Source organism: Thermobia domestica, chromosome 8 (assembly GCF_964235325.1).
Source record: "Thermobia domestica chromosome 8, izTheDome1.hap1.1, whole genome shotgun sequence".
Lineage (NCBI taxonomy): Eukaryota > Metazoa > Arthropoda > Insecta > Zygentoma > Lepismatidae > Thermobia > Thermobia domestica.
In genome coordinates this window covers 42,780,130-42,807,958 of record NC_137461.1, presented here as the reverse complement: position 1 = coordinate 42,807,958, position 27,829 = coordinate 42,780,130, and the positions used below count along the sequence as shown (strand labels likewise).

The 27,829-nt window shown below is 37.0% G+C and overlaps 1 protein-coding gene across 1 annotated transcript in view; it reads right to left on the bottom strand.

Moving 5' to 3' along the window:
- Positions 1 to 588: 588 nt before the first annotated feature.
- LOC145692842 (odorant receptor coreceptor-like) overlaps positions 589 to 27,829 on the bottom strand; it is a 99,962-nt gene continuing 72,721 nt past the window's right edge. The window contains 2 exon segments of the mRNA XM_081768352.1: positions 589 to 765; positions 20,563 to 20,667. Coding sequence (XP_081624478.1) covers positions 589 to 765; positions 20,563 to 20,667 — 282 coding nt within the window.

Sequence of the window (27,829 nt, the reverse complement as noted above, 5' to 3'; positions counted from 1 at the left end):
GGCGTAGCCTATCTTTTGTAGACTGCGGATTCCGTATTTATACGTGATTTGATTCAACATATATTTCAATAGTTTTGTTGCTTTATTATACGAAGTTAACACTCCGGGGTAATGGCAAACATTCTGTCTGGCATTTTCCCATGAGACGCCATTTTACTGTTAAAGTTGAAACTAATTGTTGACTGCATACAGTCTAATAAGATTTCAAAGAACTAATGCTCAAATATAGGGGAATATATAGCCTCATCTCTATCAATGTAGATAAGATAAGAGACAACTTACCTTGCCGAAATTGTTGAATCAACGTTATAAGTGATTCGACAAAAAGAACCTCACCCTCAACCAATCAATCAATCAAACATTCGCTTCCGTACAAGGCCGTGTGCGAGATGTATGTACGTACTAAGAGTACATTATTATAAGCCGAACTAGCTTGATCCTAATAAATGAAGATATGAAATACATATAGCAATGAAAAGGAATTCTCATCAGTTTTCCAAATCTTCATTAGTTACTGAGGTGGAATGTTGTACCCAGACTTATGGGACACCCTTTATATGAAATGTATTCACTACAAATTAAATTGTTTTAAACTAGCATGATATTTACCGATGCGAACAGATCCAAAGACACTGTGAAAAACTTGGCTCCTGAGATGGATAACGCTCGTTGACATTGTTGGCAAACAATTTGTATAAAAGTTTTAGCTTCCTCTGATCCATTATACCATGGGCATTCATAAGCAGCTTTCATCACTGAGAGACTCTGCAAAATATAATATAAGTAGTTAAAAAACTTATTCCTAATACTGGAATTGTAAGATTTAATGATGAAAGGATGTGGCACAAATTAAAGTGTACTTTTCAATACTGTGAAGGAGAAAAGTAACTAGGAGTTACATGCTATACAGTCTTGAGTAGTGGTTCTCAACGGGGGTGTTCTCGTTTTCAAAGCGGGCACTAAAATAAAAACGGTGAGAGTCGATAGACTATTTACAGCGCGATTGCATTTCCATAGTCTATTAGACTTTTTGTCTTGTTAACGTACGGAAGTTACTATGAATTTAACAAATTATAAAGAGTTTACACTTTTTTCTTACATATAAATAATAATGTAAATTCTTCAGAGGCAATTTTAAGAACTGAATCAATGTTTTCTTCTTATCATACTATCTCATTAAAGTGATACGGTCAGCCTTGTGAATGGATGAAATGAAATGAAATCTTTGAGTTTTACGTCCCACGATTATGCTGGTTAAGCTAAAGGAGACGGTGATGATGAATAATGAATGAAATGGTGAAATGAAGAAAGTGAGAGGAAACGGGAGAACCCCGAGAAAATCCACGCACACGGTGTTTGTCCACTACAAAGTCCATTTGGCGGGGGCTGGGATTGAAACCGGGACCCCAAGCATCAGAGGTAAACGCTCTACCACTGAGCCACCGCGTTGTGAATGGATGAATTAAGTCAAAGGTGACCGGGAGCACTCAGGACAATCGTGTTCACCCAAGGGGTGCTAAACTGAAAAAGGTTGAGTACCACTGATCTATTCTAGATTTTTAGATCTGAAGTTTAATTAAACTAATATTCTGTAAACAGACACGTACGACAGTGTTTCTTTCAGTAAAAATGTTCCAGAGGGCACACTTAGTATTGGGAGTGGCACTTTATTTTTACAAGGCACTATTCTATTTATTATTATACTATAGACGTATTATTTTGGTTTCCTTCGGGAGACACTCTCAAAGTTGCGGGGAGGCAGTACCCCCCAAAAACATCTGGAAAAAACACTGCCGGGAAGGTCTAAAGTTTATCGGGGTTCGTCCAGATTCAATATGAGAATAAATTATATTAAACCTTATAAAATAAACCCTAAAATTAGACCGAATTTACGGAAAAGTCGAAATTTCGGGTAACCCATCATCTGCTTAAGTCCCTAGCTAAGGATGTGAATTAAGGCCAAAAAGATTTGTTACTAGTTTATGGCTATCCAGTGAAGTTTTTGTTTTCCTTTGGTTGATATTTAATTTAATAATTTTATTATCTATCGTTAAACATTATTAATTTTATACTTATGAAAGAAAGTTCATTACAAAAACACATGTTCACATTTATGCCATTCTAATTAGCTAAATTTAGTTTTGAAAAACTTTCGTATAAACCTACCCATTTATTTTATCTAAATATCTCGTGGTTTAGTATTACACCAAAATCACATTTAAAAAAAAGAATCAGAAACTTACTATATCAGAGTGGATTAATCATTGGTCAACACGGTCTATCCCTGTGATTCCTTTAGCAGGGTTGATCAGAAAGTAAGATATTACAAAGTCTGCAGTGAAACGTGTATGTATTATTTAATACAAACAATACAACCAATAGGTAGTACATACATTAGGTTATTTTTCGACAGTCCCCATATCGCTTGAGGCACTTGTCGCATCTTGGGATGAGTTCGAAGATATCATCCTGGCAGGCGCGTAGCCAGAATTTCGTAATAGGGGGGTCCGTGACGAAATACTGTAGTTATCACACCAGAGGCTCTATCATTTGAAACTAATTTACTGGCAACATAAATTGGTTCGTTTAGCCAGATTTTTGTAATGAAGGGGGTCCATGACATGAAATAAAATTAAATGAAATTTTTAAGTTTTACGTCCAACAGTTATGCAGGTTAGGCTAAAGGATACGGTGGTGATGAGAGAAATGAGTAAAATTGTGGAATGAAAAAAGTGGGTAGGAAACGGGATAACCCCGAGAAAACCCACGAGCACGGTTTTTGTCGACCACAAAGTACCATGAAGCGCGAGCTGGAATCGAACCAGAGACTCCAAGCACCGGAGGTGAGTTTACAACGATATGTTGTATTTTCAATTGTATTCTTTGGGCAAAATGTCTGATCTTTTCTATAAATATGCACTAGCCAGCTAGGTTAAAAAGAAGAAGAAAAGGAAATATCTCTTGTTATAAATCAATGTATGTTTTGTTGTTTATATTTTCCTTAATAAATCACCAAGATGACGAATATACATATGTTACGATAGAAACAGAAGCAAGGTTAGACATAATGATAACTAGACCTACTTTTTAAGGATCACAAAGTTTATAATAAGAAAGTATAAAATAAACATTTTGCATTATGTCAATTTAGTTTATTCATTGTGGCTCAATAAGTTAATATAATGTTAGAATCAGGACTAAAACCAAAATAAGAAAAGTATATTGTTATAAATTCTCTACCGCCGCCACCGCGCCCCCTTCATGACATGAAATATAGTGATTACACACCAGAGGCTCGATCAATCTAAACTATTTTACTGGCAACATACCCATATTGGTTTTTTAGGACAATAAAATATGGATATATTAGTAAGTATTTTAATAACAAACTCTGAAGAATTCTTCAGTTAAAGAATATTTATGTAAAAAGTAGCGAGAAAGATATAGTCTTCCGAAGTCATTGGAATTCGGTTCTTCTTGTCTTCTTTCTTGTTTTTCTTATCTTCGTTTAATGCCGTCAAGGATAGCAACGAGATGTCTTTCGGTAGGAAAGACATCCTATAAAATGGATTAGTGTTGCCGTGAAATTAATTTTTTTAATAAGTGTAATAGGAATTCATGTTACCAGGCTCATATTATTGGTGATTGTGGGCATTTCTAAAGTTCTACCTGAGAGTCTATATGATCGAACAGGTTCATCGATCGTCATTTGTAATCCATGTTATTAACATGAAGCTAGATGGAATTCGGAATGCTCCGTTACAATAATACCCATTTTTAAACTTGATCTCCCTTCCCCCCCGTTTCCTCCACACAAAGCTCCTCATAAGAAAGAGTAACTAAGCGCTTGCTGTAGCTTTTTGACGCTGATTCTTCTTTTTCTCGTTTCTTTATGTTTCGTCCTTCCGTATTTTTTAAAATTTGGTTTCGAAGGGGGGGGGGTCCGGATTCCTGGACTTACCCCTTGGCTACGTGCCTGGCATATTTTCGAAATACACTCAGCCCTAGCCAGAAGGCATTGTAAGCGAGTTACGTTTGGCAAACAACTCGGAAACAAATGAATGTTGAATTGCATTCTAACCCGTTCCTCCCCCCTCCTCCTCCTCCTCCTACTACTACTACTTCTTTTGCTATGGATCTGTATAGTACAAGGGCAAACTTATTTTAATGAAAGAAGTTGAATGGAACTTTTAAAAAATAATCGTTAAATCACTTTTTGAATATTATTTTTAATCTTATTTTAACGAAAAAAGTGCTATAAACCTTTTTAAAAATAATAAAAAAAAGCTTTCCTTAGACAGGGTTTGAGCCCACGCCAACGATTTTCCTTACTAGCATACTGCGCTAGTTCACTCAGCTACGAGGGCCGATAGCATTTGGCGTTTTTTTTTTTTTTGTGCTAGATGTAGGTGATGTGATGTCACCAACAGGATCGCGATATAGACCCCATTTATTTTCCCTACATTATTGCCAAGCGTAACCCGTTCACAATGCCTTAAGGCTAGATTTCAGTGTATTTCGAAAACACGCACGTGCCTGATCATGGTAAAAATGCTGTCCTTTCATCTTCAGTATCAGAAACAAACTTCCCGGTACTGCAGAATATCGTGCACAGTATGCCGAACGACATTCCCGTTCGAAGATTCTATCTGGATGCCGTAAAGTGATCCTCCTGTAGTCCTAAATCGAGTTCTTCACTCAAGCTGTGTTCAAATCTGTTGATACCGTGCTGGGTCGGCCACTGCGGTAACATTTTCTCTACCAGCCAAGGGCGCCGATTTCTCTGTAAATTTGGAAGGCCCATTCAGATGCAGAAGGCATATATGTACCGTGTTATGCAAAAGTGAACTAAGCGCCAAATTTTGAAAATCCACGTAAATGCGACGATTGGTTCCTGATAAGCATTAGAACGTTTTGCACAATCGAAAAGAGAGGAAAATCATCACCTTTCCAAAAAAAGAAACATAATTTCACTTTTGATTACGGCTACACTAATGCTAGACATCAACCTTTAAACGTAATTTTCTCAAAAGTATGAAAATGGCGCTTAGTTCGTTTTCGCAGGACACGGTACATATGAGGATTTTAAGACAAATTTAATTAAAATTATGCCAAATATTGTATATTCATTAAAGAAATAATAAACACTTCTGACCAGAGTATATACACGTGTTTATTAAAAACTAAATTCCAGTGTAACAGTTTCAACAACGTAATGCTGTCTTCATCAGACACTAACTGCTTATATACTCTGGTCAGAAGTGTTTATTATTTCTTTAGTGAGTTCCAGAGTCGTGATGGATAGAGTTGTATATTCATAAATAAAATGCAGAGGCCCGGGCCCCCCAGTATCGGCGACCTTGCGACCAGCTGCAAACTTTCGACACCGTTCTGCGACATACTGACGAGACATTACAGTCTCTTCGTAAACCCCTTATCAGCTACCAGTAAATCTCAGCAGCGCACACATGTTTTGCCCACAGAAATCGAATAACTGAGTGCACTTCTTCGCGAGACTAGTATTCCGAAAGAGGCGCCATTTGTGTTTACCAAGGATGTTATAAAATAGAGGATCTGCCCATACGTATCTTCAGTATATGAACTCAATGAAGCCAAAAAACAACCGAACATCGTCTCAGACGGCACGTCTGATTGGCTGTTGGCTCGAAACATTGTAATCTTAGTGGCGCGGAGTGGGCAGAGTAGGTGTGGCGAAGCTGTGGCGTATGGCTTCACGATTTTATTGTATGGGCAGATCCTCTATTTTATAACATCCTTAGTATTTACTTACAACTAGTGTCGTAGGTGGGGGGGCGACCACCCACAACAGTGCACAGTTGCCAACTCTATTATCAAAATTACCATACATGCCTCATTCCTCTGTAACAGACTAAACTCCAGAAATATTAGCCTTGTAATCTTAGTTTCTCATTCTTCCTCCTGTATTAATCATCAATCCATAAGAAGACAAAAATAAAATTCAATTCAACTGCTTATAACAGTAGTTCCCAAACCTTTTGACTGATGGTACACTTTACTATTAGTAAACAGTGGCGTATTTAGGGGGCAGCTTCCGGGCTTTAGCCCCCCTCCGAAATCTTACTTACTATAGTAAAGTATATGAAATATCTTGCAGAATGTTCATATTTTCAGTCACCCCTTCCCCCTTCCCGAAAGTTAGAAAAGTCCCTCCGAAATAAAATTGTAAATAGGCCACTGATTAGTAATGATTATATATCGTAATGAGCATTGTTCGTGCCACTAAAAGCGTTGACCAATACTGTGTCTAAAGCTGAATTTAAGTATCTACTAAATGTCATATATATTTTTTTTTAATTCAAAAATTTTGCAACATTTCTTAGGCCTACCGCTCACTGGCGACAAAACAGTTGCGCAACTATCTTGTCGCTGTCGCCTACAGTCAGCAACTTCACGGCGACAAAACATTTTTGTTGCCTCACTCTCGCTCACTGGCGACGGCAACAGAAAAGTTGCGGGCATTTGATATCATACAACACGATGACCTTGAAAGAATGTGGTATTGTTTGTGAGGTAATGTTGAACTTAAGAAGGAAAAAAGAAGAAAAAGAAATACTGCGTACATCGTATATACAGTGAGAAATCGCTGAAGGGAAAATTTTACAAGCTAAACAGTGAATAGAACTATTTTTCTTAACATGTCTATCCATGGGGTCTGTAGAAAAATAATCTCAAAATTGGGTAGATTGAGCTTCCTCAAATTAGTACAAAAGGTCTATTAAACATGTATCCTAGAGTGGGCACCTTTAACATGGTCATGAGAGGTAGTTCTTTGTCAATTCACACTCGGACTAAGTCTGCACAGGTTTTCGGGTGTGTTGAGGTTCAAAGGAGGACATAAAAGTTCTAAGAATAATTTCTTCGACAATGGGAAACCTATCTTAAATGCGGAACTAAAGAATTTGAAGAGATTAACAATGAGGGCGGGGGAGGGACTCAGACGGCATATATAACATTATTGTAACAAGATCTAAAATGTTCTTGCAGTTTTTAGAAGTAAGCAAAAAAATATCCTAAATACGCCAATGCTATCAAAATTTTGAAGGTAGCATCAGGGCCGTTAATTGTGCTGGGGGCAGGGGCCAACTGCCCTCAGGGAAGCTCTCTGCTGTTCGAGGGGGGTCCACTTTAAGACAAAATTTTCTTAGTCCATATACGATATGAACATGAAATTATAAGTGAAGCATCAAATAGATTCACTACATTACCTAAACAAAACAACACACGAAAGGTAAATAAAACAAAAATGAGTCGTGTGCACATTTCAGTAAAAATTGTCTATTATTAGGGGCCTTAGAAATAATATTTATTCGTATGGCTTTGAGATTTGTCAACATTGTCCCCTTAATTAATTTGTCATGTACGGCAGGTCGGACACAGGAGCGTAAATAACTGTCCCGCAGACCTTGTTGTGCGGGAATGCCCGCAGGCTCCGGGGTGCCTATAAAGAGTTGAGTTGATTTTGAGTTTAACGTCCTGTTCAGCAGTGAGGCTATATGAGACGTGGACCTACTGATTAACGTGGAATCCGAACCACATGAGCTCCCGCCGGGTGCCTATAAAGAGTAAGAGAAAGATGGAAAGAGGGGGGCCCAAGAATTAGAAAAAAACATTTTATGTAGGGGCCCAAATACACGTATTAATGCTTGCCCGCAAGAAAAAACCTAAGTTACGGCGCTGGGTTGCGTGAATGAGTGAGAAAAGATAAGAGCATTTTACATCGTAAATAACTATAATATGAACGGACACGATTATTCAAATCAAAATATAATAATAACAATGAAAATATAAAACGACTTGAAATAATTAACAAAACGAAACTTAACTGCAATCCGACAACACTGTACTATGTATTCTCAGATGTTCTGCGTATAACCATAAAATAAAACTTGGCTTTCCTTGTTTTCGCGTACTCTTCACGTTTTAAATTCGGTCATTTTTATATTGTACAGTTTTTTTAAAACATTTGAAGTGTAAAGAAAATTGAGAATGATAATTTTATCTGTATTATTTTCTAGTTGTGGGAACTCAATAAATATAGTAGTTTGTAGTATGACAGCCATATGTAATTATCGAATTATCTAATTTATCTACCGGTATTATTATTTTCTTGGTTGGAAAGCTCATTCAAGTTTCTTACAACAGCGAAATACACTTCCTCCAACAATTTCTTTTTTAAATTTATATCTGAATAGTTATTCTTGCAAACTATTTTTTTTATATAATGCTGAACGTTTCTCTATTTCCTCAATTAATTTTTAATGGTCTTCATCACTAATTAAAGACATACATGTATTAGCTTCCATTGCGAACACTTCTTTTCACGCGATACAGACGGAACAAATTGTTATGTATGTGAAAAAAACTTGTAAAAAGCATTTATTTTTTCGTTCTCTGCTTGGAGGTACCTCGGCAACTTTTCTGTCGCCGTCGCCGCAGTGAGCGGACTCCCATAAGACTCAACGTATTTTTAGATGTTGCGCAACTGTTCCGTCGCCGAGCTGTTGCCCTGCTGTCGCCCTGCTTGGCGACACCTCGGCAACTTTTGTGTCGCAGTCGCCTCAGTGAGCGGACTCTCATAAGACTCAATGCATTTAGCCAGAGCAACAAGATAGTTGCCCGACAAAATGTTGCCAGTGAGCGGTAGCCCTTAGAGGACTACGTGACATACCAGTGTGTCGCGACTAACCGATTGAAATCAGTGGCTCTTCTTTAACCGCTTCAGACAGTTAATTTTGGCTGTCCCCTTACAAATAATAATAATAATAATAATAATAAAATGCTCTAATTTATATAGTAAGCGTATTGTGCCTTATGGAGAGTCGTTCTGGCGCGTGATTAGTGCCATACTAAAGAGTTTCACTAACATATATTTCCTGCAGTAGTTGCGCCTTTAGTATGACGCTAATACTACAACAAAACGACTCTAGAGGGCAGACTCTCACGTATTATTATGCCTAATAACACATACTACACCGTACGTACATATTTAATATAAAATACTTCAAATATTTTATAAATCTACTTTGTGTTAAGAATCAAGATTAAAATTTACATATTTTACCGTAGTTCTCAATTATAAAACGATACATTTACACTACTCACATAAAAAACACAAAGACTAGTGGTAAAAAAGATATCCCTAGTCAGATAACTTATTTAGTAATTTATCATAATATTATCTTTTTGACATAATAAGGAATAAAATAATTTTTGACTCTGTGATCTATATAAAAAGCATTGAAAATAAATGTTACAATGGGGCTTGGTAACTATACGATAATGTATTGTAATATACGCAGGGTTAAAAGTGGATGTGAAAAGGTAGGGGTACACACGACGTCACGCCATGACTCATGCCTATCTTTGCCCATTGTAATTTTTCTACGAAGCGGGGTGACGGCATGCATATTTATTGAAAGTGGGGTGACGCCGTCCCCCGCGTTCCCCTCACTTTTATCCCTGAATATACGATAATTTAAGCGTTAACGCTATATACGATAAAGCCCTTGAGATACTAGGAATATATACGATAAATTTAGAACGAACATTTTTTTCTTTTTCTTTCCTTCTTTCTTTTTTTCTTTTTTAGTTTGCAGATTTTGAATTTCCAAATAAATTGTAGACGTGCATTAAATAATTATAAAGCAAACACTCTGATGTTTTTAACAGCCATTTCCGCTAATATAAATCAAGAACGATTTAAGAATTGGCAGAGGTATTCCTGCATTTATTCTTTAAATTTAAATATTGTTACGAGGGGATGGAAATATTCCTGCTTTTCAGAGTAGTTATTAATCGTAAAAAAAAAAGTGACGACAGTAAAGCAGATTTGGAGTTCGAAACTGAACACTATTAGATAAGTTTATTATATATAATTTTGTTAACAGACAAAGCTGTGAAATTCAGTTTTCCCGAGATTTCCAATTTGTTACATATCACGTTTATCCTTTAAGCTCTGCAGTTATTTCAACATGATAGCTGAAAGTTAATTTAGGATCAAATATGAATCCTACATCTTTAATTAACTTAGATAACTCTAAAATATTTCCTTCAATAGATTAGTGATGTTTATTTTATCTATTATTATTATTTTTTTTACGGGTAAAGGAAATTGTTTGGCATTTATTTACTTTCAAGTTAATTTTGTTATTGTTCCGTATCCGTTCTAAGTACTGCACAAGTCTATTTGCATTTTTACACAATCCACAAGCAAATTTATTTTGGAGAATATTTTAAAATCCTCCTCGAAACGAAGTTGATAGATAGAATAATGAAAATAGTACAGTAAATCATTTATGACTAAAAGAAATAACAATGGGCCCGCCAAGTAAGGCTGTGAATTTTTCTTTGAAACATATCTTTTTGTACAGAACAGCCTGCTTACGATTTTGCAAATATTTTGTTTATATAGAGAAATTGAAAATAGTTAGTTTTTGTAGCAGTACAACATGAAGTACCAAATCAAATGCTTTTGATATGTCAGTATAGTTGACATGCACTTGAACTCATCTATGTAACCCATTCGGCAAATTGTAGTAATCTGTTACTAATAATATGATACTAAATGTTACTGAATGTAGCAACAATCAATTGTCACGTTAAGTAGTCAGAATTCTAATAAAATGACAAGTGTCATATATTTGTGGTATTTATTAAAACCGTCACCATAAATGCAAACGATATAGATACAAACAATATTTACAAAATCATGATGTGAAATATAGGTAGTACAATGGTAGGGGTCTATCAAGGAGAAATCCCTGATACTCTCGTGTGTTTATAATGTCACGTAGTCCTCCTTTCACGACATTTATGTCATGCAAAAGTTCATCAGCGCAAAGCTTATACTCACAAACACAGGCCTTCCATCACCGCTGTCAGTCCTGGGTGGTTCCTCTGGACGCAGAATAATTGTACCATACCACACTCTTAGCAGGTGTAGGTCGAATGATAATAATTTTTTAAAAATGCCTGGTTTTATAGTATCACAAAACTGTTTTTAGCAAGGCACTGTTTATGCTGGAAAATATGTTTTTTCAATTTAAAATAGACACCTTGAAAGATTTTAACTTATATGTTTTTACACCATCACCTTGAATAAGCTTGATATTATCACTTTGAAGGTTTTTATATTTTGAAGCCACTGAAAAATCCGTTTGCGTAGGACGTGTTGTTTTTCGTGGTTGTATCGTATTGTTAATCTTGATCTTAAATAGAATATTTACAAGGAGAAATCACGAAGTAGGAATCACGAAGTATATGAGTGTTTAATAATTTTAAACTTTTCATCGTTTATTGATTTTGGGAATATAATAATCCCCCTTTTAATAAAGTACAATGGTCAACTGTTCATGAGAACCAGTGACATGGGATCCCTTAAAATTTTTCATCGTTTAAGACCTTTATAACCATGAGGCTGGTGCACAAAAGAAAGAAAAAAAACACTAGAGGAAGGAGGCACTAGTAAACACACACACAAGAAAAAAAAATCACTAAAACTGCTAGGTCCGTGTAGATGTCGAGCGTGATCCCAATGGTGTATCCGGGAAGTCTGGAACTCGGGAAATTCTGATCGTGGTGGTGCAGCACGTCGAGAGTCAAGGGCTATCTCCTGGAAGTCCGCTATCTGGAAGGCTTGATCCTTGAGCCAGAATGGACAGCATCTTGTGGTCTGGAAGTCGAGAGGTCCATCATCCAGAAAAGGAAACTGCGACTTGGTAGGCATCATCCATGGAAACGGGTAGCAAGATGATGGGTAGCCCAGGTGCGTTTGTGAAAATAGGCCGGATGCGGAAAAGAAATTACATGACAGGAGGCACTGAATTACTTGTTAAAGACCATTGTGAAAACCTATTTTTTTTTAAAAGGACTAAAAGAAAGAAAGGAGGGAGAAGAGATAATTGCAAAAGTAACGTACAAGGAACAAAAGGGATAACGTAAAAATATGTATAATGGCGAACTGTAATGAAGAAGGCACCTGATCAATCTTTAGGGAGATACGGAGAATCCGGGGTGTGTGACGTTATTGGTATGAAAAAGAGGAAGATAGATTGGGTTCGGAGCAGCGGGAGGTGTGTAAGATACGGTGTAAGTGTGGCTGGTAGGCGTTGGGTGGGTAAAGGAGCGACGAAATTTATGAGTTAAAAAAAACTTGATGTAAAAGAAGCCACCAATGATAAAGAAGAGAAAGATGAGGGGGATTGCAATGTATAAAGATATGGGAATAAAGTCGCCAGCTGCAACACCGGGTATAACCAGAAAGAAGAGGATGCTAAAAGAAAAGAGAGAAAAAAAATTGTAAGAGACGAGCCCCTTATTTTATTTTTATTTATTTAAAATTAAGGGGAAGATTTTGAAGGGAGTTATAAGGGAGAATCCTATCAGCGGGTAAGAGGAGTAAATCGGAATCAATGATATGGATATGATGAAGGACTAAATGGACAGGAATGATTGTGGTCGGAAGACAGAAATGAGAGCGGGGTATGAGTTCGATAATTCCTGAATGGAGGCTTGTGTCACAGGGTAAAGTAACACGGAGATTTAAAGAATTATTAATGTATAATGGCGTGGCAGTGCCATTAAGGAAAAGATAATGAAGGTTGTTGGGTGGTCGGGTTAAAATAAATTGATGATCGTCTACTTGGGTGATGGTAAACTGTTGTGTGAGGGTGCAGCTGTAAGAACAGGCGTTTTTTAGTAAGCCCGATATATGTTGATATTTCAAAGTGTGTAAACAAGAAGCTATTGTATGATTATAAATAGTAGGGATTTTGCACAAGAAATGTTTAGATGAGAAGGAACAAGATGTAAGATCAGCCGGAGAAAAAGGGATAGCTTGCTTATCCATGAAGACAACAAAATTGGAAGGAAGCTGTAAATAGCAATTTTGTTGAGCTGACGCAACCGGATAGGGAACTAATTTAAATAAACGTGGTAGCGTATGGAGGGGAATAGCAGGGAGTTTTACGTGTAAGATGATATGATCGGGAAAGAAATAGCAAGTGGTAAGGGGTAGGGTGTAAATGATCGGTGCTGTCAAAACGGGATTGACGCGTAAATTTTTTGAAACCAATTTGAGATTAAAATCATGTAAGTCAGAATGTAACTGATGAACTGGTATGATTTGAGGAGATAACCGGTTTTCTTTACATTGGTCAAAAATGTCGTTAAAATTAATTAAGTAAAGTAACTGACGAAGCATAAGGAGGATCGCGTTGTCAAATTTTAAATACATTTTAGAGAAAGTAACAAAAGAGGAGTGATCCGTGCGCATGGCTTCAAGTAGGCGTGTCTCATCGGCAATGAGAGCAGAAACCGTTGTTTGCACATCTTTGAAGGAAGAAGAAGTTTGTTCAGCAAGTGTTGCAACCTGATGAGAAATATCAGAAAATTTAGAACTGAGAACAGATTCATGGTTTTCAAGCTCTTGTACGTGTGTCTTTAGTTGTTCGGAATTAATTTTAGTTGAATGTATTTGGTCTTCAGTAGCAACTCCTGTGAGAAAGTTTAATGCTGATCCGATGAAGTTAAAAAGACCTCTTTGGGGTCTCGGAGTCCTTGAAGAAGGGGTTCCGTTAGAAAGAAATTTAACCAAGTATGTAGAAGTTTGAATGTCATTAGACAGAGAATTTATTGAGGATAGAAAATCTTGAAAATGGGTACACAACCGGGAAGTATTAGTTTTGCATTCTATGGTTGAATTGATGGACTGAAAGGTAGGTGTTGAAATGTTATAGATTAAAGGAAAGGTTTGGGAATAGGGGATCGCTTGGGGAAGGGGAATATAGTCAATGCCATTAACAAACTGTACGCCTTGTGGCATGAACGTGCCTGAAGCTGATACAAATAGGATGGAGAGAATAAACCTGAAAGAAGAGAGAGAAAAAAAGTCACATAATTGTGATATATTGACTGTAATGTATGGGTGTGGGATGAGAGAAAGCATTTCGTCCTAGCGACCTTAGTGATATCAAGTGGGGTCGGACCAGCCGTTCCCGAAAAAGGACGCAAGAAGGAAATGAGATGGAAAGTCTTTCCTTACGCGTCTAGGAAAGAAAAATGACGTGAATAATGAATGATGCCGGTATATTGCTTATGGGGAGAAGGAAAAGCGTAGAGTTTGTTATGAGCGTAACTAGGAGTTGTTGCACGGGAGAAATAGTACATGTACAGCGGGTTGCCTAAAACAGGAGACGAAGCATATGCAATAATAATGAACTACCGGAAGAGAAAAAAAAATGCCGCACGGGAGAAATATTGCCTGTAATGTGTGTTGCCTACCTGTATCTGTAATTATGGCATAACGAGAGACAAAGTCGGAAGTTGTGCCAGTGTGGTACTACAGAAAGGGATCATGTTTCACTAGGAACGTTAAATTAGATAATCAAAACATAACGTGAAATGTAATTGGTAGTTGGGTTTTGAAGTAATGTGTGGTCGGATCCTATTTAGAGGTACTGAGGAAGCGCTTGTATTTATACTCAAATTCGGGGTCTGGGTTTGTAGGTGGGATGTACAGTTTCAAACGGGTCTTAGCAATGACCGTTGGCTTCCCATCAATATCTAGAAGATACTCATCAGCCGAGACATTCGAAATCACTTTGTAGGGTCCCTTATAAAGACGGGATAATGGCTTACAAGTGTTAGGTTTTGTTGAGGTATCTAAGACCATAACTAAACTGTCAGGGAAGAACTGTGTTGGATTTTTGACCTTCTCAATGCGCTTCTTCAGATCAGTGAAAACTTGGTGTTTTCGAAATTCAACGAGGTCCCTCATTTCTTTGAGTGCAAGTAGGCGATCATTAGTATTCAAAGTTTCTTGTTGAACATGTAGCAAATTGTCTAATGGTAAGGTGGGATGAACGCCATAGAGGAGAAAATGAGGAGAGAGACCAATGGAAGTTAAGGGTGATTTATTCAGAGCCGCAGTGGCACGCGCAAGGAAGCGAGGCCAAAATTTCTGGTTGTCTTGGCACAGAAATTTGAGACTCGTTTGCAAGGAGCCTAATCTTTGTTCGACTGTGCCTAGAGAACGATGTTGATAGGGTAGGCCGTACTTAACTGTTATGTTAAGAGACTTGAGAAAGTTTAACGATACGGTAGACCGGTGTGAACTCTGAAGAGCTAAGTAGATTGTGCGAGGAGTATTATATGGAAGAATGATATGGTTTGTGATGAAATTGATGAAGTTGTCGCTGTTTGGAGTTGTTATGGGATGAGTAATGGTGAATCCAGTACAGTGGTCCGTAGCTGCATAAAAGTATTGAAAACCTTCGGGATCGCTGGGTATTAGTTTGCCTGCTAGGTCCAAAGAAAATGTTTCCAATAGGCCTGACTGAGGAAAACGCTGAATTGTGGGGTTATTAGGCATGTAATTGCGTTTAAAGATGGCGCAGCCTTTACATGATTTAAGTTTCTGAGCTAGCCATGATTTTAGGCGCGGAAAAAAATACTTGTATCGCAACATCCAATACATCTTGGTAAAACCTATGTGAGTCATTGAGTCATGATACTCATCGAATAAAGCTGGTTTAAGACTATCGGGTACGCAGAGCAGTAATCTAGAGTTAGGTACTCGGTACAGTTTTTTTGTAAAGTATGCCTTTCTGAATAACGTATTGTTTGTTGAGACGTTGGAATGAAGGATCTGTCTCGTCTCGTTTGTTGAGAGTCTCGATAATTTTGGAGAAGAATTTATCTTCACCCTGTAGGCGAGATAGGTCTAAGTTGTTATCGATAGTTAAAACTACAGAATCAGGCACAACCTCATTGTCCATGTCTATCGTGTCTTGCGTAAGAGGAGCAGGATGCCTACTAAGATAATCAGCTATGGGGTTCTGATGGCTTTTTGCATGTTTGATTGTAAAGTCAAATGTATTAATGTAGTTTAACCATCTCAAAATTTTTGAGGATGGAACAATTGTTTTCCGAACAGCAAGAAGAGAAATATTGTCAGTAACTAGGGTGAAATGGTGGCCTAACAAATATTTTTCTAATTTCCGGAGAGAAAAGTACACTGCATATAATTCTTGATGGAAGATTGGAAGGGGGGAAACGGTTTTGGGATGTCTGGAAGAGACATAGCAAACAGGTTGCACAATGTTAGTAGTGAGATCTTTCTGTAATAACACCGCCCCGACGCCTACTGATGCGGCGTCTGTCATGAGAATGTGGTGTGTATTGCGGGTTGAATATAGAGCAAGTACGGGGGGTGAGGTTAGAAGTTTCTGCATTGTTTCAAACGCTTGAACGCGCTCAGGAGTCCAGATGAGCTTTTTAGGATTGTTTGACAGAGCCTGATAAAGGGGTGCAAGAATGATGGAAAAATTTTTGAAAAAACGTCGGAAAAAATTTGCACTGGCTAACCAGCTTTTGAGGCTTTTGAGAGTGGCCGGTCTGGGTGCCTGAGCTAAAGCCGAAATCTTATCAGGGTCAGGTTGTAGAGTGTGATTGTCAATAATATGGCCTAAACATTTAATTCTTTTTGATCCGAGAACTGATTTTTTAATGTTAAAGAGCAGAGAATGTTTGGCGGCTTGCTGAAAGAAGGCACGAAGCACAATCATCATCTGATCGAATGAATCTGCGTGGACATACATGTCGTCAACGAATGATGTAATATTGTTGGGGAAGATGTCCCTATAAATGGTTTGAAGAGCTTGTTGAAGTAAAATGGAGGCATTTTTGAAACCCTGAGGAACAGATGTCAACTGAAGGTGATTGAAAGGGAGAGAAAGACCCTTAATGGAGAACGCAGTGGCCGGTCTGTCCTTGGGATCTAAGTCTAATTGATAGAAACTGGAGTGTAAATCAAAGGAGTTGAACCAAACTGAGTCAGAAAGAGACTCGAGAACGTCCTGTATATCTTCTAAAGGAGAAGCTAATGTTCTGGAACGGGAGTTAAGGCCCCTGAGATCAAAAACCGCCCTTAGCTCAGTTTTGGAATTTGGTTTTAAAACAAATAATATGTTATTTCTATACTGAGAATCTGATTGTTCAAACACTCCTTGATTAATGAGGCGCAGGACGAGCTCTCTTGCTCGCGGTCTAAGTCTGTGTGGAATGACGAATTGGGGGGACTGAAAGGGAACGTCTGATTCTAAGTCTAACGTGGCCGAAAAGGTGGGTATTTTTGTAAAATCATTGTCGTGCCATTGAAAAAGAAAAGCATATTCAGAAAGTAGCGCCTTCATTTGAGCAGTTTGAAGTTCGTTCATGTCAGGAGAAAAGTGAAATTTGTTAATGTCAATGAGATGACCGATTTTTTTAAGGCGTTGTGCTTTGTGTCGTGAAGCGTCCTCGTCCGTGGGAAAATGAACCTGTCTGATGGTGTAAGCGTTAGTGTTTTGTTCCGGTGGTGAAAATATGGAACCAATAACAATGGGAGTATTGGCCTTTATAATCTGGGGACGAGACGAGACGTTTGCAAGTGGCAAAACAAGGTTATCTATGGAAACAACAGCATGCGTCATATAACATTTACTTAAGTTTCGTAAGATAGGAGTATGTAGCCGGAAGGATGTATTTGGAAAGTGACCGTTAACCTTGAGAGGAACTGCTTTAGCTGAACGGGGTGGTATGACAAGTCTCCTACGTGCTTGAAAAACAATGTGAGGAGTGGGATGTTTTTTGAAAAAGTGAAATGTGTTTGTATTTACGCTGTGTATTGCATTATCGGCTGGAGGCATGCGACCTAGATGACGTAATGATAGAATGCCTTTGTCAAAATCAAGGGTTGCTTGATGGTCTTGAAGAAATTTACTGGAAAGGATAGCAGGAAAGTTTTTGAAAGGAACCAAACGAAAAAGTACAGAGTATTGATGACCATTAAAATTCAAGTTGAGGATGGTAGCACGGGAGAGATGTACCGGAGATGATGAAAGACCATTTAGAACCGTGTGAAGCTTAAAAGTACGAACCGAAGGGTCGAGTTGGTCGGCTGGAAAGAGACTGACTTCAGCACCAGAGTCAAGGCAAAAGAAAACATCCTTGGTCATGCAACGGGCTTTTACGTAAGGTAATTTGCCTTTGAAATGCAACGGTAATTGGAGGTAATCTGAGGAAGAGGGAGGGGAAGAAGGGGATGAGGGAGAATTAAGCGCGAGGAGACTGGTGCACTCTCGCGCTAATTTTGGGCGTTTTTTGGTTTATTGGTACGAGAGTTTGTGGATACAGGGGAAGGGGAGGGGAGTGAGGGTAGGTGGGTAGGGGTAGGATATTGAAAAAAGGGATGATAGAATGGATATGGTGGGATGGGTATGGTTGGCTGTTGTGTAGTATAGACGTTTTGGGGTTGGGAAGAATGCTTAGTGTTAAAACGCTTATTGTTCTTGCCTTTACGAGAGCCGTTATTGTGATCATTTCGTGGAGTGTTACGGGTTGGGGGAGACTGAGGGACAGTTTGACAATGAGAGGAGGCGGTACATTGACAACAATGATATGGGTGTGTGGAGCAATGAGTACACGAGTTAGAAGAAGAGGTCGGATTGGTGGAATGAGAATGTTGGAGACAGGAGGACGGCGGATGGGGTGAGAGGGACCGTGGAAAGGGAAGGGATTTATGGTTAGGAGAGAGGGTGTTGTGATTGTGAGGACTAGGAGAACGAAAACGGGTAGGAGCGAAATGAACAGAGGTAGGTTGAGAATTTGAAAGGGTGTTGAGATGAAGCTGTAACTGTGAAACTTGATGAGTTAATTCTTGAATGGCGCTAGAAGTTGGGACATCTGAAGTTTGGCGTGAAAAGGAAGAGTCCGTTTCTCGCTTTTGTTCCATGAGCTGAGTGCGTTCTAAGGTTGTAACCTCATCAATAAATGTGGGATAGTCAGATATGGTGCGAGTGCCAAACCAACGTATGTTCTCGGGTGTCATACTCGACACGCATTCTAAAAGAAACTCCTGAAAATCTAATTGCGTGTATGCCTGATCTGCCAGAAATTTCTTTGCGAAAACGTAATGAGAAAGTGGTTCATTAGGGAGTTGAACTCGAGCCCTATACTGATGAATGCGAGATCGTGGAACCTGTTCGTCGCCAAATTGTTTTAGGAATTTTTGTTGGACGGTTGACCAGGGAAGGGTAGAGAGATTTTGGGTGGAGAACCAATGTTGAGCGGGTCCAGAAAGGGACTTTTCGAAAATCTTTATGCATTTTGAGTCATCCCAGTTATTGACCAGTGCGATCTTCAAAAAATTTTGTAAAAATAAATCCGCGCTCTGTTCCTTGGACGCACTGTATATATCGGGAATGATGGAAGAAATGCCTGCCATATTGTTTGAATTTTGAGCTTGAGGTGTGTTTAAGGGAATGAAAGAAGCCTGACTGCGAGTCGTGGGCATGACAAGAGAATGTGAGAAATGAAATGACCACAATGGAGTTAACAAAGCAAAAAAAGTGCCTTATATGTGTGAAAAGAGGAACACAAACACTAAGAACCACACGAGAGAGATTCCTCTGGGGGAGCCATAATCTGTTACTAATAATATGATACTAAATGTTACTGAATGTAGCAACAATCAATTGTCACGTTAAGTAGTCAGAATTCTAATAAAATGACAAGTGTCATATATTTGTGGTATTTATTAAAACCGTCACCATAAATGCAAACGATATAGATACAAACAATATTTACAAAATCATGATGTGAAATATAGGTAGTACAATGGTAGGGGTCTATCAAGGAGAAATCCCTGATACTCTCGTGTGTTTATAATGTCACGTAGTCCTCCTTTCACGACATTTATGTCATGCAAAAGTTCATCAGCGCAAAGCTTATACTCACAAACACAGGCCTTCCATCACCGCTGTCAGTCCTGGGTGGTTCCTCTGGACGCAGAATAATTGTACCATACCACACTCTTAGCAGGTGTAGGTCGAATGATAATAATTTTTTAAAAATGCCTGGTTTTATAGTATCACAAAACTGTTTTTAGCAAGGCACTGTTTATGCTGGAAAATATGTTTTTTCAATTTAAAATAGACACCTTGAAAGATTTTAACTTATATGTTTTTACACCATCACCTTGAATAAGCTTGATATTATCACTTTGAAGGTTTTTATATTTTGAAGCCACTGAAAAATCCGTTTGCGTAGGACGTGTTGTTTTTCGTGGTTGTATCGTATTGTTAATCTTGATCTTAAATAGAATATTTACAAGGAGAAATCACGAAGTAGGAATCACGAAGTATATGAGTGTTTAATAATTTTAAACTTTTCATCGTTTATTGATTTTGGGAATATAATAGTAGCTGCTTTCCACCTGTCTAGAAATACACTTGTTTTTAATGATATATATAAAATAGTATGAAGCGGATGCTTAAATGTTTCCATTGTATGTCTGCATTTCGTCACACATGTACTATTCAAAATGTATAAATGGTTCCTTATAAACAATTAAATACTCGTTATAAATTATATAAATGAAAACATTTTTTTTTGTTTTTTAATGTTTCTTCAAAAGTTGCTTTCCCTTACAACTACAGTATACATCTTAAGACACAATATTAACTTTAAATTGCATGTTACCTCTTCAATCAAATCGTTTCCAAAGATGCAGAACAGGAAAACTTGAAGTAACGTATAGAGTAGGTATCCAATAACATTCATGGCGTAAATATCGAAAGCTGATATCTGAAAACATAAGAACAAAAAATAGATTATCTATAAAATTAGTAGATACATCAACATTTTAATAGTTTATCCAGTAAGGAGTCATCTAACATATTATTTACTAATTCATAAAAGAAGCAAAAATCTATTTACCTAAGTATAATTTATGGTCAAAGCAATTCAATTCGTTCATTTGACAATGATTTTTGAAATCTAACAAATCATGTTCCAGTCACTTTTTTTTAATATGTTTTACATTATCCCTTTTTCTTCTGATACAGACGGATGTTGCAAAGTTATTTTTATCCTTGTTAGTATGTTACTTATTCGCTTTATTGATTTTCATCGTTCTTCCGTTTCTCTTCATTTTCTTTTCTTTTCCTTTTTAAAAGAGAAAGATACCTGCTATTCACAGTAGTCCGAGATGGTCCATTTGTAACGTGAAGATTAAACACCACATTTTCTTCGCTTCAGCACGTACGGAGAAGAGCGCCCAAATTCAAGTTTAAAACTCATGATAATATTTATAGCGGACATAATTTTTCATTCGTACAATTAAACTGGAACATGGTAAATTTGGAAGTTTTGTTCGGGAAGTGCATGTAGAAGCATAGTGGTAAATTTGGTGGAAGAATGATTTATTTTCGGGCTAGAATCGTATATTGTGGGTACAATCCATTAAATAAATTCTACAATATATTTATGAATATAGGGTGATTATAAAGTCATTTATTATTTCCTCGCTATGGTTGCATATGGTGCTGTACTGAAGAACGAATGGTCATGATATTACGTACTATAAAGTAGAAGAAAGTTTCATGCGTAAGTTTGAAAAGCTGTCCTTCAACAACATAAGTTATTATATTATAATTAAGAACATTGTAAACAAATTCAAGAGAACTGGCAGTGTGCATGGTGAAGAGTAGCCTACTACATGGGAGACCATCTGTTTCACAGGAGATCATCCAAAGCATTAAGGAATCCGTGACTTGCAGTTCATGTGTATAAGCAATAAGACTCTCCAGGAAGCGTTACATTCCTCGAAGCAATGATTGGAAAACATTATGCTTTACGTTGAAAAAAAGAACCTATCACGTGTACAGTTTACATAAATGGAAGACAGAAGACTATGCAGCAATAACAACGGTAGTATATGCTACATACTGTTAGGTTTGAATCATTAATGGAAAATGTTCTGCTTGGTGATGAAGGAATGTTCTACACGTGCAGTTTGACAATAGACACAATTGTAGGTCTTTGGCACTTTAATTAACAAATGCTGTGTGAGTATGGGAACAGAATACGCCAGTCTTCGAAGTGGAAAGGAAGTATGTTTTATTACGATTTTGACTTGACATACCTGCTATCTAAATGTAGAAATACAGTGAAGGTATGTTGCCTAAAAGATTGCATTTCTATTTACATAATGACTGAAAAACGTTGGAGAGTTTCTCTGTTGCTACGGGGGGAGAACCTGGAGAGAATTTCTGAAGAAAGATCTCTTATGCTGTATTATAGATAATGATATACGAAAATTCTCAACAACCGAGTATTTATATTAACAATTTCCTACAGGAAAAGTTCTGGACCCCTATTCGACTAAGGGTTATTACAAACTCCTGGAAGATCTGTCCCTACAGCAGGCAACCCCTGTGCCCTAAGTCCGCCCAAGATCAGAACATGACATTAAAGGCAAGAAGACATTCATACATAATAAAGAAACAATTGAGTACGGTACATCAAAATATAAACTAGATGAACTTCCTTGAAGACTTTTTATTTTAAAAACAAGGGATACGAAAAAGATAACAAAAAGGTTTCTGTTGTCAACTTAGAAATTAGTTTTGCATAAGAAATAAAATATTTTTACGTGCAAAGCTATTCCTCAATTACTGAGTATAAAAATGGATTTATTAAAAATATTTAGCATCTACTCCTCCACTGACGGTATGTCTTGATCACTGAAAAACCAGAAGCGGTATGCCTTCATCACTGAAAATCCATAGGCGGTATGGCATATCTCACATACTGTCTTACTTCGACCACTGGGATACCCACCAGAGAAACGTGTAGTTGGTTATTACCAGAAACAAAATGTGGGCCATTCATGTTTACAGAATGAACAATAACAGGGTAGATCTACCTAAACATGCTGCAAAATTACCTGGTGCCTCATTGATCCAGGATGGCATTTTGGGTAGTGTAGTTTCGCAGCAAGAAACATCCTTTTGCTTGAATTTTTCAATATAACTTTCCAGAGAACATGGATTAACCATGCAGCACCAAGGACTTGTGTTTTCCGGTTATCTAACCTGGCTAAATGAACTTTTTGCTTTGGAGCTTCTGTAAGTTCCTTCTGTATCAAATAAAAGTCACTTAGTACGTGAAATAGTTAAGGCAATGCGTTTACACAGCGTGTAAGATATTACCCCAGCTATGTTTAAGCAAGTATTTTGAGCCTCAGACCAGCTCTTGGAAGCATTCGCATACCATGGACATCACGTTGAAATTTACTGATTTTTTTTAAGTACGTATGCCTGTATGTATGAGTTAGAGTGAAAATTACAGTTATCAGGTAACCTAGTTAAAATGTACTGATTCACGTTCGTAGCGAATGCAATTTTCTGAATGTTTGTTCTTTCGTTTATAAGGTTCGTATAAAAGAAACTGTTAAACACCTTCATAGTGGATTGTTGACAGCACTGGTTTCGTCCTCTTATCAATGTACAGCAGATTTTTCACTGGCCTTTGTGTTTTACACTTTCCGCTCGGCCCGAAACTTATTTTTCTTATACTGTTTTTCTGTGTCTATTTTCCGACAGGAAGCAAGACCTTGTATGTCATATATTGAGGAACTGAAAACGATTGATCTACTTTCTGCTCTATTTTATTCAAAATCAGTGGTAGAGTGTTAACCTCTGGTGCATTGGGCCTCTGGTTCGATCGCAACTCGCGCCAAATGAACTTTGTGTTGTACAAACACCGTGTGCGTTGGTTTCCTGGTGGTTCTCCCGTTTCCTCCAACTTTCTTCATTCCATCATTACCGTCTCCTTTAGCCTAGCCGGCATAACCCTGGGACGTAATATTCAAAGATTTCATTTCATTTCTTTTAGCACAAGTTTGTTCATGTTTATATCACTATCATTTTTCTTTTTTACGTAAGTCAGGATGCACATCTATAACCCGCCAGGGAAATCACTTCAGTTTTCACTCTTATTATTAATATGTATACAACTATTTAGGCATTAGTAGTGGTGTTATTTTAATTTTTAACAATCGGTTATATCTATCTATCTATCTATATCTACATCTGGAGGAGCTTTTTGCACTTTTGTTGGAAATTCGATGACAGCTACTGCGGAAAAGGTGCTATTAGTGGCACCGACCTTACTGATTTTTTAATTTTAATTTTTTTTTTTTGGACAACCTGTTACCCTGCCCCAACGGACTTAAAGTTTTTCAAGTGTTTGGTTAGGTTAATTATGAGATTAAGAAATAAACACTTTTGCCTTGTTCTGGGGGATCATATGTTCAACCCTGTAGCGGTAAGAATTTCTAAAACCAAAGATAGTTCAACTAAAATTTACTGTTCCTGAGTATAATTAGGTAAAATTTAGTGCTATGCCTGGGTATAACAAACAGTTCTGCGAACTGGAAAAAAAAAAATAACAATTAGTTCTCGGGAACAGCTGAGAACCGGCTGAATAGCACCACCGGGCATAATCTCAGTGGCGGATCTAAACTGGGGCCGGGGGAGCCTAGGCATCCAAGTTTTTAAAGTAACAAAAATAATTTAAGCTATTATTTATGTTTTTCAAAGTTTATAGTGAACTCATGATATACCTATCATAATCAGGGTTCTGGTTGCCTCCCCGTTTTTACTTTCTAGATCAGCGTTTCTCAACCTGCGGGTCGCGACCCATAGAGGGGTTGCGGGAGGGTTTCATGGTCGTCGCGAAAATAAGGAGAAGAGATAAATGGGTCATTCCATGTCAAATCACCTAATTTTAAAACATGACCGTGCTTCAATGTGTCAGATTCTCTTGAATTTTTTTCATAAATTAATACCAATGAAATTATGCTAAATTATTTTTTTCCGATTTCTTGGATGAGAAATGGGCCGGGGAGAAATTTTTGAAAAATGAGTATTTTGCTGCAATTTTTCACTTTCCTGCACTCAGCATCATGGAAGTAAATTACCATAACTTCCTTATTTTTGAAGTTATTGGGCTTATCCAGGTGTCAAATGAAAGCTTAATTGTTCCTCTTTTAGCAGATTTAAAGTAACCTTGCAAGAAGTTACACTGTCAACATTAATGGGCATACAAAGAAAATTTTAAAATTTTTACAAATTGTGCCATTGCTCAAAAATTACAACTATGAAACTTCTGAAACTTTTTCTGTGCATTCATCTTAAGACGTACTTGATACGGTAAAAAAATAAAGATGGTGTTTTTTTGTATTTTTGTAATTATTATTTTTTTATGTCCAGAAATATACAGTTTTAAGTTCTGTTACAAATTGTGTCATTGCTCATAAGTTACATTTATGACACTTTTGAAGCTTGTTTTTGTAAAATCGTTTTATCACATACATGATATGGTTAAAAAATAAAAAAAAAGGTGCTTTTGGTATTTTTGCAATTATTATTATTATTATTATTTGTGTTTTAAATGGACAGAAATATACAGATTTACTGATGTTAACAGATTATGCCTTTCCTCTGAAGTAGTGATGGCTAATTCCGGAATTTTTACTTTCCGGATTTCGGAAATTAACATCTGAAAATCTTCGGAATTCGGAAAAATTCCGTTTTCGGAAAAATCTGGAATTCGAAAAAATCCGGAAAGTGAAATTTACGATTTCGGAAAATTTTGGTCATCCCTACTCTGAAGTGACAACTGTCACACTTTAAAACTTTTTCAAATAATCATCTTAGTAAATATTAGACCCTAGGTATGCTTAAAAATAGAACTGGTGTAACGTGTAGTTTTGGTATTACTATAATATTATATTTCTGTACTTTAACTATGACTTTCAACTATTTTCCCAATTGTACCATCGCTTATAACTATCAGACTTTTGGAACTTTTTATAACGGGTTACAACTAAAAATCTGCACAGAATGCGAGGTAAGATAAAAGCAACAAGACGACAAATGGTAACTATGTTCTAACGTTTATTTACAGTATATACATAGACAGAAAAGAAAATGCTAATGACACATTGCAAATGGTCCGTGATCAGCTACAGTCCGCAAACGTGTTGGAATAGACGCACAGGCTGTTTGGACGCCACTTGGGTCAATTTCTTTTAAACATTTGCGTATTCTTCTTTGAAGCTGCTGAACAGTTTTTGCCTTCCAATTATGTTTGTACACCTTATCACTCAATTGTCCAAAAAAACCTTCGATTGGGCGGCACTGGGGCAAGTTAGTTGGATTTTTGGTTTTGGGCACAAAAGGATGTTTTGGGACATGAGGTACTCCTGAGCCTTTCTCGTATAATGAGAGCTGGCTTTGTCAGTCCAGAAAATAAAATTATTGTCAGAATGATATTTTCGTATAAAGGGAACTAAGATCTTTTGAAGACATTGCTTCACGTATACATCTTGATTGATTGCTAACCCACTAGGCTTGAAATAAGGCTGGAACACACCTTTGTCCGATACAACTAAATAAAGCATCACTTTGTCTTCAAATTTCTGCTTGCCTTTATATTTTATATTAGAAGGAGTGTGTTGCTTGTCTGAGGAATAATAAATGTCATTTCCGAGCATTTGGGATTTAGAAAGGCTAAAGTAACTTTCATCATCCAAAACAAACGATTTTCCTTTGTAATTTCTGACCATCCAACGACAATTGGATTTCGCAGTTTTTATTTGCGTGTCTGTGTAAGATGGAGCTTTTTCCTTTATGCATGCTTTGATTCCCATTGATTTTAATGTTTTAGATATGTATTGTTGTGAACACTTAAATGTTTTTGCTGCGTTGATCTGACTAATGTTGTCTTTCTTGTCAAACATCATTTTTAGACTTTGTTTATTTTTATTCGTCATAATTGCTGCCTTTCGACCACTTCCTGCTTTTCTTTCTATTGTTTCGGATTTAAGTATCGCATAAATTGTTCTTTTTGGCACACCTTCAGCAGCAAAGTGTATCACACAATATGATTTCCCCAATTCGTGATGTTTTTCGTGGAAATTTACAATGCCTGCACGGAAAACCTCTCCCTTTGACGCCATTTTCTAACAGTTATTTCGCACCAAAAAGAAAGCAAACATATTGTGAAGTAGACAAAGAGTGTACTATCAACATACCAAAGAATAGAGATGACTGTGTCGATAGGTTTTATTTTATGATTCCGCACATTTTGTGCAGATTTTTAGTTGTAACCCGTTATGATTAGTTTTCATTTACTAGGTATGATTAAATAACAAAAAGGGATACCTTTCTTGTAATAATCTTGCGGTTTTGTGAATGGAAAACATAGGCCTAGCAATGTAAGGGGTTGAGTGATTATTACAAACCATATCAACAGAAATAAAAAGTAATAGAGTAATGTACATAAACAAGAACAATAAACGTACATACCAGTAATACTTCTTAGAATTACATAGATTTACATACAAAATGTTGGGTCCTATATTTCACAGCTCATTCTTTTCATTGTTGATATGATGTCTTCTTTTAATTTGGCTTTCAGCTGCGTACGTCCGAGCCGATAGGCTTGTAAGAGATGGAATAGGAACTTCCCAGATGATATTTTCAAAAGATATTTAACAAAAGCCTTAATTTTCTAGCCAGTAGAATATAGAAGATACAGAGCGAATCATGAATTGCACTCTGACGTACAAAAATAATAATTACAAAAATACAGAAAGCACACTTTTTATTTTGACCATATCATGTATGTGCTAAGATGATTCTATTTAAAAATTTTCAAAAGCTTCATAGATGTGACTTACGAGCAGTGACACAATTTGTAACAAAACTTAAAGCTGTATATTCCCATACATGTAAAATACCAAAAAAATAATAGCTACAAAAATATCACAAGCAACCGTTTTATTTTTTAACCATATCATGTATGTGCTAAGATGATTCTATCAAAAAAGTTGCAAAAGTTTCATAGTTGTAACTTATGAACAATGACATAATTTGTAGCAAAACTTAAAACTGTA